Source organism: Arctopsyche grandis, chromosome 3 (assembly GCF_051622035.1).
Source record: "Arctopsyche grandis isolate Sample6627 chromosome 3, ASM5162203v2, whole genome shotgun sequence".
Taxonomy (NCBI): Eukaryota; Metazoa; Arthropoda; class Insecta; order Trichoptera; family Hydropsychidae; genus Arctopsyche; species Arctopsyche grandis.
Window position 1 is genome coordinate 24,190,203 of NC_135357.1, and position 20,944 is coordinate 24,211,146.

Genomic DNA, 20,944 nt, shown 5'->3' on the forward strand with positions numbered 1-20,944 from the left:
ATTTTACTTCCCTAGTAAGGGTCTGCCCGCACTATGCGTCTGCGACACGAACGGCAGCGTGCGGCCAAATATCGTTTGTATGAAATTGTATGAGATATAACACACTACGCGCGTCACGCGTGAGAGCGAGATGCGTGGAAAGGTTGTGATGCTCTGCCCTAAGGCATCAAAAGTGTCGACAGTTGCGGTGTGGCTGTGGCCACAATCCGTTCGTGAAAAAAGGTCTGTTAATTAAAAGCTGGCGCGTAAACACTATGTTCTGACTCTTTCTCGCGCGCGGACACGTTTACGAGCGTGACAGAGACAACTATTATTACTAATTATAGTACTGTGAACGCGTTCGACACAGGGTATTTGTTCAAAAAGGCACTTCTATTGTATAACACTTGTCTGTATGAATACGTCCATATAATGTACCAAAGAATACTATCCGCACTTGCATGACACCTGCAGGATACGGGTCCTGCTGGATAGGCATGAACAGACCCATAGATGTATAATACATAGATCCACCTTTACTCTCACGCTTTATACTGGTCTCCCTTTTGGCGCATGCACACTTTCTCTCAGTAGGTAGTTAGCTTCTAAGTAGGAAAGGTCGATTGCGGAGATCTTTTCGATAGATATGCTGACATCTTGTCGTCACTAGCTGAGGGGTGCGGGGGGTTTAACTAGCGGGGAAGTAAAAAAAAACGCCGACCGCTGCGTCGTAGGGAAAAAAAACTTTTTTTTTTCCCTATGTAGGATGAACAAATGAGACGACTGGCATGTTGAATGCACGTGTTTATTATATGACAGCTAAAGGCAGAGTGAGTAGTGGCTCTCCGAACCCAGCCGAGTTGGTCCCCACTCGCAGGAAGGCAACCAAACTCGACCATGTCGTATAAGCGAGCCGCCACATCCCCAACTTCCCCGCCAGTTAAACCCTCCGCACCCATCAGTTAGTGATGACAAGATCTCCGACCAAAATCGCGCGTCAGGACCCATCTATGTGTATTATATATCTATGGAACAGACCTTAAAACGAAGGGAACGAAAGGACTGGAGTTGTCGTCGGACATGCCGGTGAAAAGGTCACTTTGGAGGTGTTTGGCCGAAAGACTAGGTTTGTCATATATAGCGGCGGTCGAGTTTTGAGGAGACTGGTGAAGTGAGGTGGGAGTGGAGTGAGAGTGAGAGTGAGAGTGGCAGTGGCAGTGGAAGTGGAAGTGGAAGTGGAAGTAGAGAGTGAGTGAGTGAGGGACGAAGGTGTGGCGCGGCGTGCGGAGCTCACAGGGCCAGAGGGCCAACGCTCTGCCCCCGCACCCCCACCCCCACCCCCACCCCTCGCCCCGTTCCGTTCCGTCACCTCGACAGCCTCAAACGTGAGTGGTCCCGCTTTTTCCCACTCGCCCACACCGCACACTCCACACTCCACACAACCCACACCTCACACACCTCACACACCTCTGACAGACGCGCTCACTCCCACTTTGGAGGTTATCCTCACACCATCACACACTCTAATTTCATCACTTGTTGACTTACGCTTGACATTAGCGGCTCATGGTACCGCTCGCGGTATCTAGAGGTAGGGTTAACATAACTGTCAAACTTCAATATAATCAGACGCATCTTTTAAATCGTGAGCAAAATATATGTCGCTCTTGAAAAATTCAAAAACAAATTCAAACCAATATTATAATCATTTAAAAATAATCCAGAAAATAATAAATTTCACTTTTTAATATATTGAAGTATGTCCGTACATCACAGATATTACCAGAAATGGACGGTTTCTACTTTTTAGTAAGCATGCACATTGAAAATCCTAAATAAACGCGATATCCCAAAGTTTCGTGTATCTATTTTGTATTTAAAACAAAAGATCAAAAGATCGTGTGTAAATGTCTACTGAATAAACATAAAATGTATACTAAAGTGTGAACGTGTGTTGACAAATTATCTATTTATACTTGTATGTGATTTTATTATATGCAATCCTTTATATGTCCAAAGAAGTGGAAACATTGCGAAGGAAATGATTACTTAGTTTATTCTAAAAGTAGTTATCTCACCTCGGGGTGTTTATCGACGACGTACAAATCATTTATAACAGTTAGTTTGAAAATTATCAACTGCATCATTGACGATGTTGTGAGACCCAAAAGAGAAGAAATTTGGTAAACTTAGTACAAACTGTTTTTATTATCTTATCATTTTCTTGTTTGATTCCAATTCAAAGGCTTATTTTAATAATGATAAAAAAATGGAATAAAAGTGTAAATTTGAACTAGAAATTAATGTAAGAGATTTTTTTATAAATTTTGTCTAAGCATGTGCAATTAATTTAAAATGTATCTATCGATAGTCTCCATGATAGTTTTCGGCAGGGAATTTGAAACAAACTTGTAAACTAAACGGTTGTACTTAAATTATATTATGTTTGTATTGGATATGCATATTAAAATATATTTTATTTTTGTTAACAGTGTAGCGGTTGAAAATGGCGGTTGTAGCAGATTGTTTTACAATAGGCAGTGTTGTCGCTTGCCGAACATGCTACGATCAAGATATAGAAGGGGAAGTGTTGGCTTTCGACGCTCACACAAAAATGCTAATACTAAAATGCCCTTCGTCGAGTGGGGATGCTCGTTTGAATGACGTTAATATTGTAAATTTAGCTTTAGTAAGTGATGTTCAAATCAAACGAGAAGTCAGTGTCACACCTGACGCGCCACAAAGTCTCGATTTGCATCGTCTCGATACAAGAGTGAAGAAACAAATTGAAGATAAACGGAGATTGGTTAGTAATGTGTATTGAACAGAAACATTACTTTTTAAAAATACTTATTTTTACGTTATGTACGTAGTTATAATACATGAAGTTTTGTAATCATGCGAAAATCAAAACTCACTGATCACGTTTTCATGATCTAGAAAAAATGTGAATTTTGGGGATATTTGAGCACAGTTAGTCCTATCGAACTGAAACTTATAAATTCTTATCGATACAATATAAATTTTTAAGTTGACCGGAAATGGTACCTCCCCTTATAGGTGTCCTCTTTTTTTAAGTTTTTGGATTCAATTATCTCCCAAACTGCTAATCAAATCAGACTTGATGAATGAATCTGATGAATTTTTTTTACATGTAATAGAAATTATAAATTTTATACCCTAATATTTTAAAATTATTTTTACCTGAACCGGAAGTAGTACTTTTACTCTAGAGAATCAAGGTTTTATATGTTTTTCTGGGAAAACTTTTGGTTTATTGAATTGAAATTTCATATCTAGAAGTTTAAGCTTAATACCAAGTTATATATAAAATTTGGTTAGCATCCGTTAACCGGAAGTGGTGTTTACCCTTGTTCGATTTTTCTTCCATAATTTTTTTTGACCCTTTAAACATGTGTGCTCTTCACGACAAAATTTAAGTTTAATACTTGTATCGATGTGATGAAAATAAAAAAAAAATCATTAAATTTAATAAAACGGAAGTTGGATTTTTTCCTCTTAGAAAAGTCAAAAATATTGTGACCACACGACTTTTTCCACACCCCTCAATGTATCAAACTGAAAATTTATATTTGTATTCTTTATATACTAACTCAAAGTTGATGAGATTTTGGTCGGAATTCGTAATCCGAAGTAGTGATTTTTTTTTTAAAACTATTTCATTATTTTATTTTGACATTTTAAATTATTTTTATCTTCTTGATATTTAATGTGTTTAATATTTATAGTGAGTTTAAGTAATAAAAAAAATTGAACAAAATCTGACAACCGAAAGTAGAATTTTGTCTTGTTTGTAATTAAACTCTGGATATTTTTTTCAGGTATCTGCTTTATCGTGTGTTGATCCAGAAGGACAACAGTTATTTTTGGCCATCTCCAAGACAATTACAGATGTCACCTGGTCAGGACAAAACATCCAGGTTTTTAACCACGTTCACATTACACCGCCATATAAGGTACTACATATATATCGTTTTGTATCAAGATCTTTGCGTACTTTTGAATTATGTTATTAAATATGTCCTTTTTATTTTGTAGGTGGAAAATATTCGCGGCGATCCAGATTCAAAGCAATTTGTATATATTAAAAAAGTGGTAGAACGTCATTTCAAAGAGTGTGCAGGAGGCCCTTCACAGAGTCCCTGATCAAGCCAATATTCATCACCAGTTTAGTTAAAACCAAGGGGTTACGTTACATCCACAATGACAGATATTGCGAGTTCTTCCATATTGACAATTTGTTTGGAGACGATGTTCTTGATTATTCCACGGATATTCAATATCATTCCTCGTTAATTGTTCAAAATAGAAGATCATGAATGTTTTAAAAGATAAAACATTAGCTTAACAATGTGTGCAGAAGCGTGTCGAAAAAGTCACAAAATCGCATCACACTTGATGTATTCTTTTATGGACGGTTTTGAGTTTATAATATTTTAAGTGTTTTAAATAAAAAGACAGATTTTTTATCTTAAAGATGATCACATTTGACATTGTTTACTGTGCCTGTGTGATTAAAAGTAAAACAAGTATAAAAACGAGCAAAAACTATTTGATGATGGACTTTACTTCCGACGAAAGCTCTTGGTTGTCAACATTCATATTTTTAAAATCGTGTGGAATAATTTGTTTTTTGTTTTTTAATTTTATTTAAATTCTTTTAAATACTGATGTTTCGATCGAATTACCAAAAATAACATATTGTAGCTATCATCGCAATATCTATTGTAAAGTTTATGTGCTTCTCATGTATTTATATTATAAATTGTAAAAAATAAACAAAAAAAAAATCATGTGCTTGTTTCATTCAATTTTTTAACACGATCCTCAGTGGTGAGGAATAAAACTGGTTTTTGAATGTGATTTGAAATGATAAATTTATTTCAGGTGGACATACATACATATGTAGTATGTATAATGTATACATGCATACATAGTTTCGCCTAGTGTATTTTCAACACCACCAACTTCATTACTATATTGTACAATGCCCATTCTACATATTACATTCTCCCAATCATCTTAAGTCCAAATTTTGTGGAATTTTTCGCAGTAAAACCATCTTTTTCCATATAACTATTGTCTGGTCACTAAAATGACCAGACAATAGCCCCGATTTACAACCTATCGAGTATTTATGGGCTATTATAAAGAAAAGGGAATAAAAACAACACTCTGGGGCAAATTACGAGTTAAAAAAACTGTTGAAAATGTATGGTTTGAAGAAATTTCGGACGACATACTAAAAAAAGTCGTATTGTCCCTACCGGCAGGTATCCATCCCATCATAGAAGCAAGACGATTGTCTAGTAATTATTATATTACTATTTATTGTTGTCATATGTCCATTGCCTATGTATTTTAATTCATAGAAAAATATATACTGTAATATTATTTTAGCTAGAGAAATTTGAAATACATATAAGAAAAATGCCCTATTTTGCATGTTTTTTTAAAATTCGTATCTCGCCTTAATTTAAAAATATAAATAATCTTTTTTAATCGTAAAACATGTTAAATAGTTGAAATCAAATAATAAAACCAAAAAAACTTGTGTATAGCTTCATGTAATTAAAAAAAATCCAAAACATCGAACAATTGAAAGTGATGCGATTTCTCTGCATGTTACTGTACAAGTTCACACATACCGGTTATGAGAGCATTTTCGATACAAATTGAGCTCAAATGTAGGGAAACTTACTCAAGACAAAAGTTCTACTTTCAGTTGTTGGATTTTGATCGAAACTTTTTCATTACTTAAAATTATTATAATTATTGTACACATTAGATATCAAGAAAATAAAAATAATTTAAAAGAGAAATAATGAAATATTGTTAAAAAAAAATACTACTTCCGGTTTACGAATTTTTAACAAAACCTTTTCAGCTGTAAGTTAGCAGATAATCCTCGAAACCAATTATAACGGTCGCACGGTGTCAGGGATGCGCCTCGGCTTAATCCGATTGCACTTAACCGGCGGCTCTTTACTAACCTCTTATTTTAGTATACGTAACAGTATTTTAGACGGTTGAATTTTGAGTGTACATAGTACGAATAGGTTTAATTTTATCCGAACGTAATTTTTTAATAACAGATTTAATAGGGTTGCCACCCCTATTGTTTTGAACCAGAGTCTCTGTGTGAAATCCCTTAATCCCAGAGTCTCTGTGAAAAGATTATAAAAATAAATATAAATGTATACATACTAGAAATTCATAACTACTTAGTATTCAAAGCGTATAAAGAACTAATGAGATCTGTGGTGCATATCTCATGTACGAAATTTTTGGCGATAACTTGTGTACGAAAATTTATTACTTATGCTAAGACGGTATACATAAAGGCTATTTGATGAATTTTAAAAACAGCCCATTCAAATATTTTTCAGCAATTAAATCTAAAGAACGAAAATTTCAAATATGTACCAAGATTTTTTAGATGTTGCTAAATACGTAAATGTAAAATCAGATGCCGATGAATTGTATGATCATATCTGCCTTCTTAAAGAATCATTCCTTCCATCAAATCGCCCGATTTGCGTGCCTTATTAAAAATAGTTTCCTTTAATTTTTTCACCGAACATTAGAGGAAATGAGAAGGCTTGTCGTGGAAATATCCCTGTGTTTACAAGGTTTTTCTTATTTTCGCTTGTGCAATGATAATTATCGAACATCCTCACTTATGTACATTTGCGCGAGCGGTCTCGGTATGACAAGCACAAGAGGACTCGGTATGACGTCACCTAGTCTCCTTGTATTCTGCCCGCACATACGTAAGGCTGTGCGATAAAAACAGGGATACTTCCACGGCACGCCACTGATACATACATATTCATTTCTCATACATCTACATAGAAACAAAAACAAAATAGCTACTAAATATTGTTAATAAGGTTGAATGTTATATAATAACACAGATTTTGAATGATAATCATATATACGTATATATATATGTGTGCAATTGTACAATGTACATGCACAAGTCTGAAACGGTACTTCAACTGCATTCAAATGAACGTGCGAAATATTTACCATCGTTCAGTAGAACTTGGTCTGTTGACTAGAACGGTCTTCCATTCGTCAACAAAAACTTTTACACGAGGTGAATATGCCCATGTATAATTTTATATTTGCATAATTTAAATTAGGTACTATCATGTTTCCAAAAACATTGAAATAAAATTAATTTAAATAAGAAAAATACTCAATATAAATAAGACACTGGATATGATTTTACTATTGATCATATTGCTAATTTAAGATGTAAATTTTATAAAAATATCGACAATTCTTGAAAATAGAAAATGAGTAAATTTTGGATATTTAAAATTGAAAATCCATCAGCATAAAATATATTTATTGCGTTTTGTATTGATATAAAGGATTTTCAGCTTCACTCCAAGTGTAATTCAGATACCGATCAGATTGCATTGATTAAAGACCAGAAATTTTTGCTGACCTAATTTAATACTGTTAGTTTGGTCTTTGTATATTACGTTTTTATGTGGTCAATGATAATTGTATTCACAATGTTGAAGAGCGCACATACATAAATTTGAATTCATTGATGTAATTTACAAAATTTTAACGTTGTTATTGTCTGTACGCGTGCTGTCGTATAATTTTATATATTTCCGGGTCAAAATGTCTATGTAAGGCTTGTGCAAATAAAGACAAAAATCCTTCAGAGTAAATACAATTGAACGACGATTGAACTATGTATTTATTTATATGTCTGCTACTTTTATTAATTAATTAGAATGTTAAAATCCATAAGGGGGAAAACACATAGAGATGAACGGAACAGCACGCGTTCAAGAAAGAGCGTTTCCAGTTCTTTGTTTATTCGTAGGATCTTATTATTTCGACAAGTTTCTCCTACATTTCTTCAAATATGGGATTTGCCGTTATCAATCACTGTCAAGCTTATATCAATACAAGAACAAAATATCACCGAAAACACTCCAGACGGTGCGCCTTGAATATGTGCTAGGCGTGCCGCATTTTTTAAGATTTTTAAAAGTTCCACGTTCTTTTCTGTGTGATTTTTGCTGTAAAGCGGTGTTTCTATCTTCCAAAATTTAAATATTTAAAAGCGGGTGCATGATTGTTTAGCACGTGAAGATTCGTGTCAGATTTGAATAGCACTAAGAGGTGTGCACCGCTAATTGGATTATTTATCTTATTAGTAATGCATTCTGCCTTTGTAACACTTAATGCCTAAATTCCGACCTGTGATGTAACTAACGGTTCTCATCGGTCACTGAAGGTGTCAAGTCTTAACAGTTAAGTTGTAAAAGTAAACCCGATTTCAAATTTTCTTCAGTGCTCTTTTCTTAGTCGGTTATATTATAGCAGACAAACATTCTATACATACATACATATGTATTATATATTGATAAATTATTTTAATATTTTAGTAATTAGCTTAACGAAGTACCGTTTTAATAAGTCCAGTTATTATGGTTACCATACTAATTATTTTATGGAGGCATACACATTCATCTCATTATAATTAATTTCTTTAAATTGAAATGAAGTAAATTAAATTATGATTTTTCGGAGAATATCTCATATGAATTTTGAAAAAATCTCGATCACTCGATTGAATTCGTCGTAAAAAATATTCAGATCAACGATTGCAAAAAAGAAAGTAAGCATCATTTGGTTGAAAAAATTTTATGTCATTGCTGTGCCCTTAATTTTATAAAAATAAAACTTTCAAATTTTCGTCGTAATTGTGAGTGTAATGAGTATACATAGTATACATACTTGGTAAATGTATATATTACCAAATTGTCCAAATTTCGTATAAATATTTTTATTTTGATTTTGGGATTTAACTGAAGGAAAAAAGAATTAAGAAATCTTACCACTTTTTTGAAATTTAATGGAGGCCCTCGAGCGCATTTGAAATTTGAGGCCCCCACTTCAGTAATAAATATATATCGCTGACCAAACCGCGCAAATTCCAAAGCTTCAAAACGATCGGAAGAATGTAGGATAATATAGTATGTATGATAATAATTAGAGGTAGGACCGGAAGCGTGCAGTTTATTGTTCAATTGTTGTAAATGCTTTGTAAAAGAGGTTCGGCAAACCTTTAACAATGCATTTACAACATTTGAACAATAAACGGCCCCCTCAGGGTCCGGGCTTTAATGATAATGAAATATAGAAGAGCCTTGTAAAAAATGTTATGAACGTTTTTTACCATGCTTTTCAGTATATGGTTTTTCATTAGGATTTTAAAACACGATATTTTTTTATTTATTTACTATATTTACTTGAAACATTAACAGTTTTTGAAATAAAATAGGTATTATTTTAAAATACTATGTAAAATAGGTATTCATTTCATTTATTCTTGGCTTAAGAACGTATTTTGGACAATATAATGATTCGTAAGTTGTAAATTTTGGTAGAAAAGGCCCATTTCGGGGGGCCCAAGATTCGGGGGCCTCAAGCACGCGCTTATTTTCATGTATGTATGTATGATAAACCGCCTCTATACGAATGCTAATTAATACCTGGTAAGAATTAAACCTCTTATTTGTGACGTTTGGGTGATCGAATTGGAGAAATTTGACCCGTACACGTACAATACATAAATAATGGATGACATTCATTCTGTAAAATAATTACATATTTTATTTTATTAGAATTTCCCACACTTTTTCTATTCAGAACCGTTGGACGAACATACAATTTTAGTCAATAATAAAATATAAGAATGTAGATATGATACGTATAATGATATTTTAATCCCTTGCACGTATGTATGTAATAATTGTGAGGTTGAATCGTATGTGCGTAGTTTAGATCAGCGTCTCTCAACCGTTTTTGGACCGTGGCCCCCTTTTGCGTTTAATATTTTTCTGTACCTTACCCTATATTTTTTCGGAAAAAAAGTACATGATTACAAATTTGAACATACATACATTCGTAATACATTTTTTTAAACATAATAAATTGATAATAATTAGTAAATTGAAAGATAATTTTATTTAGTGTGATTCTTGTACCTGATGTAAACTAGCGAGTTTATTTATATCCAGTGGTGTCACCCTAATTGTTTCCACGGGTTTCCGGAAACCCGTTATTTAAACCAAAAATTCATATAATTTTTGTCAAAAACTATACAAATCATGAAAATTTAACCCTTTGGCTGCTACGAGGTTTTTCAATGTCCAAGCGAAAAATGCTAACATTTGTAATTATTTTGAAAAAAATTAATATAATATTTTTTTTTTACATACTTACTTCGCCGAACACTCGTAATTTTTATAATACTTTATATACATTTTTAAGAAGCAGTCGTGGACTCGTGCTCTCTCTTTCTGTCTTGCTTTTACATGCGTGCGTGCGAAAGAGATACCTACATATATACACTAAATAAGTTTTGACGATTGTTTTCCGAGGCTTTATTCTTTTCAATAATCTATTTTTAGATATCGATGTATCCTTACAACATGCGATATATTCGAAACAGTTAGCGGTCTCTCTCTCTTTCTTTCTTGGTTTTAATTGTGTACGTATGAGCGAGACACACAAGGATGCGAAGTTTCTAATAATCAAATAATTTTTCAACATGTATCATAAACATTTTGTATGCATTTCAGTTGCATTTGATTGATTGCATGAATTCGTGACGTCTCGTGACCTATATAATTGAAAGCGGATTTCTATTGTTTTTTGCCATTTATTTTAACTCTGCAAAATGATATCGGACAGTGAAAGTGATGAAAGCGAAATAATAGCTCCTCGCCGAGAAACTCGACAAATCAGCAGCTCTACTGATTCTGAAAATGAATTTATCGATAATAATCAATTCCCAAGTAATAACTCCTTATATGACATTGACAACGAACCCGAAATTTACTTTGATGATGAACCCGAAATTGAAGAGCTTTTATTTAAAAAATTGATAAATATTTATAAAGCTTGATTGAAAAATAAATATAAATACGTATATAAAAAAAATGTTTCGTGCCACTGATGCGCTGGTGGCTCAAAGAAAGTATCGAAATACGACAATTAATGACGTCAACAACGATCGTCGTAGCAATCTTCGCCGATTTCAAAACAACGATTTATCGTTGTTGTAGCAGTCAAAGGGTTAATGAACTTTCATGTAATATATTTATATTTTCATAATAATTTATTGAAAAAAAATTTGGAGACCCATTGTTCCAAAATTGGGGTGACACCACTGTTTATATCTGGCTCAAATGTTAGTGATATACGGAGATCGCCTCTTTTTTTACAACATCAAGATGGTTACGAACTTTTGAGAGGAGATGCATAACTCGACTAAATCCAGATTCAACGAGATAAGATGTAGGAAACGCAGTGAAATATAACTTGCCTTCTCCCAAAGCTGTGGAAATGTACTCGCTATTTCAGTGCTGATCCATAAATTATCTTTATTTAGTTTAAATATTACTTTGCAGATCTATCAGACTTTCTTGCAATTCGACATCAATATCAATTGCATTCAAACTAAATGGATTAATCACCCAATCTGGAATATTTAGATTTATAATATCATTAAAACTGACGTGCATTTCCTCATGAAGCTGCTTCAAATGTTCAATATACATATGTACATGTAAAGATCATCATCTTGTATTTCATTAGAAATAGTAGCCAATGATGGAAATTGTGTTAACTCACGTCGTCCAATATAAATTTTGAAAAGATTGAGATTTCCAATAAAATAAATAATTACATTTTTACATGTTATGAGATTACAACAGTTTCCTTGTAATTGTTAAATGAAATTAAATTTATCAAATATATCTGATAAATAAAATATATCGCATTTTGCACCTGCTCTTGCTCTTCCCTAAATTGGTTGTCACTCATAAAATACATATAGATATAACAATACGATCAAGATAATTACCCTTCGATAACCAACAAACTTCTGTGTGTAATCAAAAGGCGCTCAAAATCCTCCTTGTTTTCCTCACATATTTGTCGAAAAAGGCGATCTCAAAGTGGGCTTGAGTTAACGAAATTTATTGTTTTTATTATAATACTAGCTGAACCCGGCATGCGTTGCAATGCCACAATAACGCGTGCAATTCCCGTTCCCATTCCCGAGCACATTCGAGTGCGAGGTAGGCGCGGCGCGATTATTGTTACACTCGCAGGGTGATGCGTTGAAGGCGAGTAGCTTTACTTTCGCGTCAGTAAAATCGTAATTACGAATATTATTATTAAGAGGTTTTTTCACAGTAATCTTCCCGGACATGCATACAACAAATCCTGAAAGTTTCATCGTAATCGGTTCAGTGGTTTAGGAGCCTATTCGAGAGACACACACACAGACATTAAGAGACCCATGTAAACCCAATCTTATTTGAAAAATATGTAGCACATATGTTTTTCGGATATGCGATAATTCGTTATTTGCCAAACATTGAAGCAGCTCCATCGGTTGCACAAGCTAATATACTTTCCGAAATGCAAACGTACATATGTATATTCAGTTTGATGACAAATAAAACATTTAAGCTCTTCTTTCGATATTATTTAAATATAAAAAATTATAATTTTATTTTAATTGTGCCTCCCCTAGGGCTCGTTATGCCTCCCTAAAAGTAGAATTTTGGTTTGTGTCTCCCTTGAGAGGGTCTGGGACTCCCAAGTGGGCCATGGGGACCCAGGTTGAGAAACGCTGGTTTAGATGCATACCTACTTACAATAGTTTTTTTCTTTGTTAGTACAAACTGCAAACGCAATTTTTAGCCTTTGTATAAAACAATGAAGCTCTACTGTAAGAAAGATTGCAACGACTGTGGGAGTGCACGATGATGTTTTCGCATTTTTTCTGGATGTGCGTAGGTACGAATCATTGGTATTCTTTTGTCGTGATTATAGTATGTCAACGATGGATACGTGGGATTGTGGGTCGTCTCGTGAATCCATCGACGGTTTTGCACTGAGATAAAGAGCCCCGATTGCGAATTTATGCTGCTTCGTGCCGATTAGAGCAGAACAATGCGATCGTAGGTAATGGCGAAGCAAACGGTGGTCGACAATGATGAGAAACGCATGTGATAACTCGACAGAATCCAGATAATCGGCGGTATTACGAAGATGTACCTAATCATTACAGGGGCGGCGCGTCATGTTTTGTTTGTGGTTGATGATTTTTTGGCGCTCTCCCGTTCCCTTTTTTCTTTCTGTTTTCTTTTAGAAAATTTAAACATCAAAAACAGTGGTTTCTTCATTAAATATAAATAAATGAAAAAATAATTTGAAACAATTACCATTAATTTTAAATATAAGCGCCGCAGTTGAATTTTTTTTGATATTTTTGCAATGTAGGATATGATAAAAAAAGGTAGTGTTGTGCCCGTTGATATTTCAAAGGTTGGTTTTGGAAAGTAATTGATACATGAACCACACTCGAGGCTATTGTCGATAGCAGTTGTACATTTCTACCGTATTTTTCCCTAATTCCATTCCTGTACGTTCACTCGGCCGCCATGATTTAAAATAAAATTAAAATACGCATAGTAATAATTAATCGGAATTTTTAGCTCTTATTACTCTTAAGAGGGCTGGACACCAGCGCCTTGTCCATACAAACGTGTTAGACTTCTCCCTTCTTCAATTATGGCACTAGAGAAATTATTTTTTAATATGCTATGGATATCTACCATTGGGTTGCATCTATCGTTTTATTTTTTTGATTAGTTATTTTTTATAGGAGCTAGGAGCCGTCAAACATCAATAAAATCGCCTCTTTTTTACACCCACGAAAAGAGTCCAGCGTGCTTATTTAAGTCGATTTAAAAAAAAATACGCGCATAGTTGCACAGAAAATATCTTTCTCATACCGATGATGAATTTTTTTTAAAAATTGGTCCAGTTTCGGAGGAGAAAATAGGACAATACGAAACCTCGATTTTGTCAATTTAAAATACGTTTTATCTGGTCGAAGCGCAACTGTCGCATTCACTCAATATATATATATTGATATATATTGTCGCATTCACTCAATATATATATATTGATATATATTGTCGCATTCACTCAATATATATATATATATCGAAGAAAGGAACGGCAACAAAATTAAGGTTTCGGGTGTACAGCCCTCTTAAGAGCAAAAGCATGTCTATATTTATATTTAATAAATATCCGATTTCCATTACAGTACTACAGTTATAATGTAATGCAACACATGATTTAAGCGTACATGAATAATAATTATCATCGAATGAGTTCTGGTTCAGTCAGTAATCTACCAGGAAGTTCAAGATGCGTTAGCCGGCTAGTTTTGATGTAGCAGCGTCACGCAAATGGGTTTTCTATCTTTTTATTCTAGTTCAAGTCCGTTCACAGATAAACAATTTACTTCTCAATAGCGTAACACGCGTAACCGATACATAAAATGCACTTCACAAACGTAAGAGTTTTCACTGAAGCGTGCATGATGATTAACATGATCATCAAGTGTATTCATTTTAATGTTAGATAGAGGTGAATGCAGATTTTTTTTAATAATAGTGAACATCACAGCAACTATTTTTATATGTCTGATAAAATTATTTATGAGTTTATAACGGGGGTATGTAAACTTTTTAGAACGTGGGTCAAATAGGATTATTTCATGTGCCAAATTCTGCATCATGTTTACTTTAGACATTTGAGATTCGCCTGCAGGCCATACTAAAAGTGGCCATGGGACTTTTAGGGACAGCTTAGGGACTCTTGATTTACAATATGATTTACTTGGGTTAAGTTTTAAAACAAATTTCGTCAGACGAAAAAATCCAGTGAAGTAAGAAGAGGCTAGTAAAAATAAATGCATGATGTTAAGATAGTACAGATGTATTTATCTGATATTGTATTATAATTGGCGTAGTACTTCATTATTTATTATTATTTTAAAAATAAGATATAAATAAAAAATTTTCAGATGACTTCGCAAAACAGTTATCCACCTCAAATATTTGTGAGAGATTATGTTAAAACAACGCACGATCATGCAAAATATTATAATGCATTTGTGCCCAAAAATAAGGTATTTAAATACATATGTAAAAATAATTTTTAATATGTAATTGAAAGCATTTGTAACATTGTATTGTGTGTTAATTTTAATTACAGAATCCAATGAAAATATGGATAATAGGTTCAATAGTGTGCTTATTAATATGTGTAGTCATCGTATCTATAATTATTTGGTATAGTATTTCGGATACAAGTAATGATGCAAGTATACTATCCGAGGTGAGTGGTATAATGTTTGTCTTTATAATTTTTTAAATATATACATGTACGTAAGTTTTATAAAATAATGCTATTTTAGAATTTAGATGGAGGCAAAAGTAGCGATATGTTTTTAAATAATTTTTACGAACAGCAAAATTTTCATTATTTCAAAGAGAACAGTGACTACAATAATCATGTTGATGAAAAAGTAAATAAAACCCAGAATTCCTCGCTTAACACAAATGCAACGTTCGGAGTTAATACAACAAATAAAAATAGCATCGACAGAAGTAAGAATAAAAAAAATGAATCTGAAATTTTAAGCAATATTGAATTTGGCGATGAAAGCTCACTCAACAAAGTTAACGCAAGCGATAAGTTTAGTTTAAAAAGTATTGTTATTGGTGCTTTGGGAACATTGAGTAGTGTCGCACTTGGAACAAACAAATTAAATATACAACACACCCCCATTGGAAATAATGATAAAAAGGATGAAGTATCATCTCTAGATAAAAAATATGACTATAATTCAGAGCTGCAGGTAAATTCTACAGAATATAATGACAATATTAAGATACATATGAACAATGTATCAGCAAAAGTTTTGTCAAAACATATGGTTCAAAATGAAACGAAAACAGAACGATTAAAAGATTCAAACATCAATAATGAAGATATAATACAAACAAGAAAACCTGTAGATTCAAAATCTGAGAAAAAGAATTATGTATTGGATAATTCAGTTTTGAATTATCTCAATGGTTTTATCAGTGCCAATGAGAGAATTCAAGATATCACAATGGACAACACGCAGATATCTTCTCCAGATGATTCAGCCGGTCAAGTGACTACAAATCTTGTTAATTTGCTGAACGAAGACATAGATGAAACTATTGAAAAACAAATATCAACTATTCATAGACCGCTTTCAATAAAGAGTGTTAATAATTCATTCTTGATGCAAATTCCCGATAGTAGTAAGTGAAAGTTAATTATTGTCATTTTTATAGAGTTTGCAATTAAGAATATGATTTTTTTGTTGTAGATTTTACATTTCAGGGGTTATTGACAATATTGAAAAGTGGTCTTGTAAAATCTGATGAAAATTATTACGATCAAGATTATTTGTATTCAGAAAATGATGCACAAAACTTTTATTATGACTATGAACAAGTGACGTGGGCTAATTATTTTTTAGAAAAAATACAAGAACTTTATGATTGGATTATTACAGATATGGAATTAGAAGATAATGGAACTATTAGTAAAGGAAATCAAAATGCTCCGTTACCCCAGGTAAATTTATTTTAAATGCATTAATATACAACACTGCCAATTTTAACTATTAAAACATTTTATTTTTATTTTTTAAAGATATTGAGAGCATTAAATTATTCTCTTTTGGAGGGTGACGCAAGCATTCTACTACTAAAAATAAAGGATTTATATTATACTAACAACAGTACTGATTTTGATGCGGAAAGAAATAAAAAAATATTGGCCAATACGTCAAGCGTTTTATCATTTGGTTTATTAGCATTAGATGTATTGCTTTTGAGGAATATTCAATTAATAGCATGGGATAATCAGGTGAATTTTTAATATGACGTGAACATTTTGCTTTGTTAAATTTTTGTTTTACATAAGTTTTATACTAAAATGTTTGTTCATATTCATATATTCATATAATAATGATGTTCTCAATTACGAAAATAATTTAGGAAACTGCTAATAGTGAGGTTCTCAATGATTTAGAAGTTTTCGCTTTCAATGCTTTGTTTATGGATCCAATTGATGTGAAACGAATTCATGAAGTCATTAAAAAATCAAAGCACCAAGATGTTGCCATTGATCAATCCAAAGGGTATATGCATTGAGAAATTACTTACGGTTCGGTGATTACTAGTCAAATGTGAACCGGTCACAGGACAACTGGTCGCTCTAGATCGGTCACAAATGATCACCCGTCACACTAAAATTGGTCACGAGAAAACTGGTCACACCCTAAAATCGGTCACGAGAAAACTGATTGACCGATTTTAGGGTGTGACCAGTTTTAGTGTGATGGGTGATCACGTGTGACAGGTTGTCCTGTGACTGGTTCACATAAGACTAGTAGTCCGTTAACCATAACTTACATAGTTTTTATGTTCGTATTCAAATTTTAATTTTATTATTTTCTTTTATAAATAATCAGAAAAAATTATCACGCCCTTTTAAATGGCGCAGATTTAACATCAAGCTTTTATAAAAATATCAATATAGGTGAAGAATTGTATAATTTTATTACAAGTACAGCTAGGGCTGTAATGAATCTTGGATACGCATTTAGGAGGTCCAGGTATCACATTTATATTTAATATTTAAGCGATTCTGTATTATTTATAAACATAGTATTCATGAAGTTGTATTATTTTTTTATTTAGAAAGCAATTAGGCATTGATATGAAAGACACGGAAACTAACTCTCAAGTGAAATTAAATATGACGAAATTATTCGACAGCAGAAGATCAGAAAAAATCGATCAAAATGTCAGACAATCTACTGAAATCGACTGCATATGGACACTTTATTGTAAAAATCTCGAGAAAGCAACTAAATTAGATGGAGTATATGGATTTTTGGCAAAGCTAAATGGGTAGGTATATATGTAAGGTTAATATAATAAGGTTGATGAACAGAAAGCTCACTTAATAGATGATGTATATGAATTTCAGAATCGGATTAAGATTACTGTTAGGTGAACTTTCAGCAGAATCAGCGCTAGAAACGTTATTCAAAGATACTTTAAGTGGACCGAAGAATCTACATTGCGAAAAAATGTTTCCCAAGTATGAACTTTTTAATTTGAATAAATTGAAAAACAAAAATATATAAAATTCAATTTATTTTAGATGTGACGAAGAAAATGCTTCTAGAATGATATTGGAAGAAATTATATCCAGAGCGTCATTAAAAGACTAATATACATATATTGTAAATATTGAATTTGGTAAATGATTGGCGATGTATAGGACATATGCATATAACAAGTACATATTTCTAAGTTGTGTGATATGTATGTCCGAAGGAGACTGATCTAGATTTAGAGTGCAATTAGAGATAGTTGTGTTATAGTACCTATACTTTAAAAATTTTATGTATATAAAATATTTATTTATGTTGTGCAAAATAAATGATTGAATTAAACAAATACTGATTATTTCAATAAAAATAACATCATAGTTATATACTTTTGTATTATCTATGTATAGCATACATCGCATTTTACAGTCATATGTATTAAATACATATGTACATACATTAAAAAAGGCACCCAGTTGGTAAGGCAGACATTCTTTATAAAAATATAGTATGTGTATAAATGATTTAAATATAAAAGAAACAAATTTTCCTCTTAAATTACTAAATTCAGCCTATTATGGCAATACACATTTATTAACCCTTTTAATCCCGACCCCACTGGTTATATATATATATATATATATATATATATATATATATATATATATATATATATATTTTTAATTATTATCGGCGAAAATTGTTAAATTTAAAGCCATTTTCTTTAGTCCACAAGCGAATCCGGAAAGTGGTTTAGAGAAGGGCCATTCAAATTGAAAATATATGTATATAAAAAATATCTTGTTAAAATACTGGGCCATAAATTGTAAAGACTTATTTTTTGTATAGCTACATTTTTGAAAGTCAAAATGAGCATTTGGAAAAATTAAAACACATGTATTTATATAATATATGAAATTCAATTGGTTCAAGGGGGAGGGGGGGGGGCACAGCACCCTCCTTGGATCCGCTAATGATCTTTACTGCATATTGAACATCTCGAGATAGTCAGATATTGGTTTGCAAGTATTTTATTGTATGTCCGAAAAAGCATAACACAGCAATTTGTTGCTTGTTTATTTGTAGAGTTTTTGACCTTTTCAGTATTACTTCAGAAGTCATTCAACATTCAAACTCAAAAATTACTATTTTGATAACTACATTTTGACTTCATTCATTTTTATTTACTTTACAACATTTATATAAATATTACTTATTACTCTATACATCGAATTGAATATTGGTCGAGATAAATAGTAAAATAAAAATGATCCCTTTTTATTACCAAAAAAATTCCTTAGGATTATTTTAATGTACTTCGCAAAATAGCTTAGGATTAAAATGGTTAATATATACATACATATTTATGTATTTTAAAATATTCAGCTTAAAATAAATGCAACAATCACTACAAATAAATTCAGAGTATTGAACAACACGTGTCTGATCGAATATATTTGTCAGAAATTTTCTCTCGCAATTCCGAATAAGTAACAATTTCATTATTTTGACATATTCTCTGGCTTAATTCTTTTATATATTCTGGATCATTTGCACAGTCATCCACAATCTTTTTAAATAATTTATCTAGGACAAAGAAATAAGTATATTATACAGCTTCATTATTTTTAGATATAAAAAGCTTGAATTAAAATAGATGTAAAAAAACACTCACCAACATTTTCTCCACTTTTGCTTGACACATGAAAATAAACCGCTCCTATTTCATCAGCAAATTTAGTGACCAGAGCCATATCAACAGCATAAGTAATTTCACCTAAGTCTAATAAGTCTTTTTTTGTTGCGCAAATGTATATCTTACAATCCTAATTAAAATCAAAAAGACTTAAAATAATATTTTAAGTGCATGTATACTGAAAATATGTAAGTACTGAAACATACGATATGTTTCTTCAATTCACTATGCCAAAACTGAACACGATCCCATGATTTAGAAACAGAAGGGTCAAAGCAAAGGATAGCGCATGTTGTATTTCGATAATACATTGTAGTGAGGGCTTCAAATCTAGAAAATAAAGGTAGGACATATAATATATTGGTTTAATATTAATTTTAGAATTTAGGAACGAACCTTTCACTCCCTGCTGTATCCCAAACACCCATATTCCAATTTCTTCCATTAGCTTCCATGGAAATATTTTTAAATACAAAACCGATAGTCTGAAATATGAAAAGTTAGCAGATAGTATGTAGATACAATATGTTCAGGATATTTATTGTGTTGTAAAATTAAATCACTCATTTGAACTCAAAAGAGTTCCCATATTATTCTATAGGTATATCTTACATTTTGATGATATTGGCGGTTCCATTTTGAATCAAAGAATCTTATGAATATACTAGTTTTACCCACACTGACATCACCAAGTAAAATTACTTTAATATCTATAAAAGTCATTTTGATAATATTCTGCCGGAATTCTGAAATTAAAATTTTAAATAAAATATTACTAAATAAATATTGAAATTTTAATAAATAAATATTAAAATATTAAAATATTAATAAAAAATATTTAAAAATCAATAAAAATATTTAAATATTAATAAAAATATATAAATATTAATAAAAAATATTTAAACATTAATCTAAATTAGAAAGTATATTTTATCATGAGAAATAAAATTTGACGGTGGCCAAATGAGGGCATAAATATATTTTTAGAAATCATGAACACACGTTTAATTTTCTGCTATAGCATGAAATAAAATCACAAGAGAGTAAAATAAAATACGTACATACAAAACAATGTGAATACGATACTACGGCTTCCAAAGACGTCAAAATGAGTATAAAGCTAATAATATGCCACCATGACGGAGTTGAAAGAAAAAAATCAAATACGA

General features: G+C 32.0%; 3 protein-coding genes across 6 annotated transcripts; 2 read left to right on the forward strand and 1 right to left on the reverse strand.

Moving 5' to 3' along the window:
* Positions 1-786: 786 nt before the first annotated feature.
* Positions 787-5,530, forward strand: Lsm12a (LSM12 homolog a). Of its 2 annotated transcripts, none has more exons than XM_077428119.1 (4): positions 787-1,364; positions 2,472-2,785; positions 3,822-3,956; positions 4,039-5,530. In XM_077428119.1, the coding sequence occupies exons 2-4, from the start codon at positions 2,486-2,488 to the stop codon at positions 4,144-4,146; spliced, it is 543 nt and encodes a 180-aa protein (XP_077284245.1). In that variant the 5' UTR covers positions 787-1,364; positions 2,472-2,485; the 3' UTR covers positions 4,147-5,530. The 2 variants fall into 2 exon arrangements, with proteins under 2 accessions (XP_077284245.1, XP_077284246.1); XM_077428120.1 differs by having other exon boundaries at positions 1,097-1,570; positions 4,039-4,769.
* A 1,508-nt stretch (positions 5,531-7,038) lies between these two features.
* Positions 7,039-18,441, forward strand: LOC143909878 (uncharacterized). The gene is made up of 11 exons (XM_077428121.1): positions 7,039-7,102; positions 14,939-15,043; positions 15,130-15,252; positions 15,332-16,211; positions 16,280-16,530; positions 16,609-16,824; positions 16,956-17,098; positions 17,432-17,575; positions 17,661-17,873; positions 17,953-18,066; positions 18,130-18,441. Exons 2-11 carry the CDS (start codon positions 14,939-14,941, stop codon positions 18,197-18,199), a joined length of 2,259 nt encoding a protein of 752 aa, XP_077284247.1. The 5' UTR covers positions 7,039-7,102; the 3' UTR covers positions 18,200-18,441.
* A 17-nt stretch (positions 18,442-18,458) lies between these two features.
* On the reverse strand, positions 18,459-20,913 carry LOC143909879 (ras-related protein Rab-24-like). 3 transcript variants are annotated; one of them, XM_077428122.1, is made up of 6 exons: positions 20,837-20,905; positions 20,388-20,521; positions 20,172-20,260; positions 19,982-20,105; positions 19,755-19,905; positions 18,459-19,666 (listed from the first exon to the last, which is right to left on the reverse strand). In XM_077428122.1, exons 2-6 carry the CDS (start codon positions 20,496-20,498, stop codon positions 19,500-19,502), a joined length of 642 nt encoding a protein of 213 aa, XP_077284248.1. In that variant the 5' UTR covers positions 20,499-20,521; positions 20,837-20,905; the 3' UTR covers positions 18,459-19,499. The 3 variants fall into 3 exon arrangements, with proteins under 3 accessions (XP_077284248.1, XP_077284249.1, XP_077284250.1); XM_077428123.1 differs by having other exon boundaries at positions 18,465-19,666; positions 20,841-20,913; XM_077428124.1 differs by lacking the exon at positions 20,837-20,905 and adding an exon at positions 20,778-20,829 and having other exon boundaries at positions 18,465-19,666.
* Between the last annotated feature and the right edge of the window lie 31 nt (positions 20,914-20,944).

Excerpts from the sequence above, each read along its gene's own strand:
- LOC143909879 (XM_077428122.1), bottom strand. The coding sequence starts at position 20,498 with ATGACTTTTATAGATATTAAAGTAATTTTACTTGGTGATGTCAGTGTG. Across the intron at positions 20,106-20,171 it reads GATACAGCAGGGAGTGAAAG|ATTTGAAGCCCTCACTACAA; the intron begins GTTCGTTCCTAA and ends TTTATTTTCTAG. Across the intron at positions 19,667-19,754 it reads CAAAAGTGGAGAAAATGTTG|ATAAATTATTTAAAAAGATT; the intron begins GTGAGTGTTTTT and ends TCTTTGTCCTAG.
- Lsm12a (XM_077428119.1), top strand. The coding sequence starts at position 2,486 with ATGGCGGTTGTAGCAGATTGTTTTACAATAGGCAGTGTTGTCGCTTGC. Across the intron at positions 2,786-3,821 it reads TTGAAGATAAACGGAGATTG|GTATCTGCTTTATCGTGTGT; the intron begins GTTAGTAATGTG and ends TATTTTTTTCAG. Across the intron at positions 3,957-4,038 it reads ACATTACACCGCCATATAAG|GTGGAAAATATTCGCGGCGA; the intron begins GTACTACATATA and ends TTTATTTTGTAG.
- LOC143909878 (XM_077428121.1), top strand. The coding sequence starts at position 14,939 with ATGACTTCGCAAAACAGTTATCCACCTCAAATATTTGTGAGAGATTAT. Across the intron at positions 15,253-15,331 it reads ATGCAAGTATACTATCCGAG|AATTTAGATGGAGGCAAAAG; the intron begins GTGAGTGGTATA and ends ATGCTATTTTAG. Across the intron at positions 16,212-16,279 it reads GATGCAAATTCCCGATAGTA|ATTTTACATTTCAGGGGTTA; the intron begins GTAAGTGAAAGT and ends TTTTTGTTGTAG.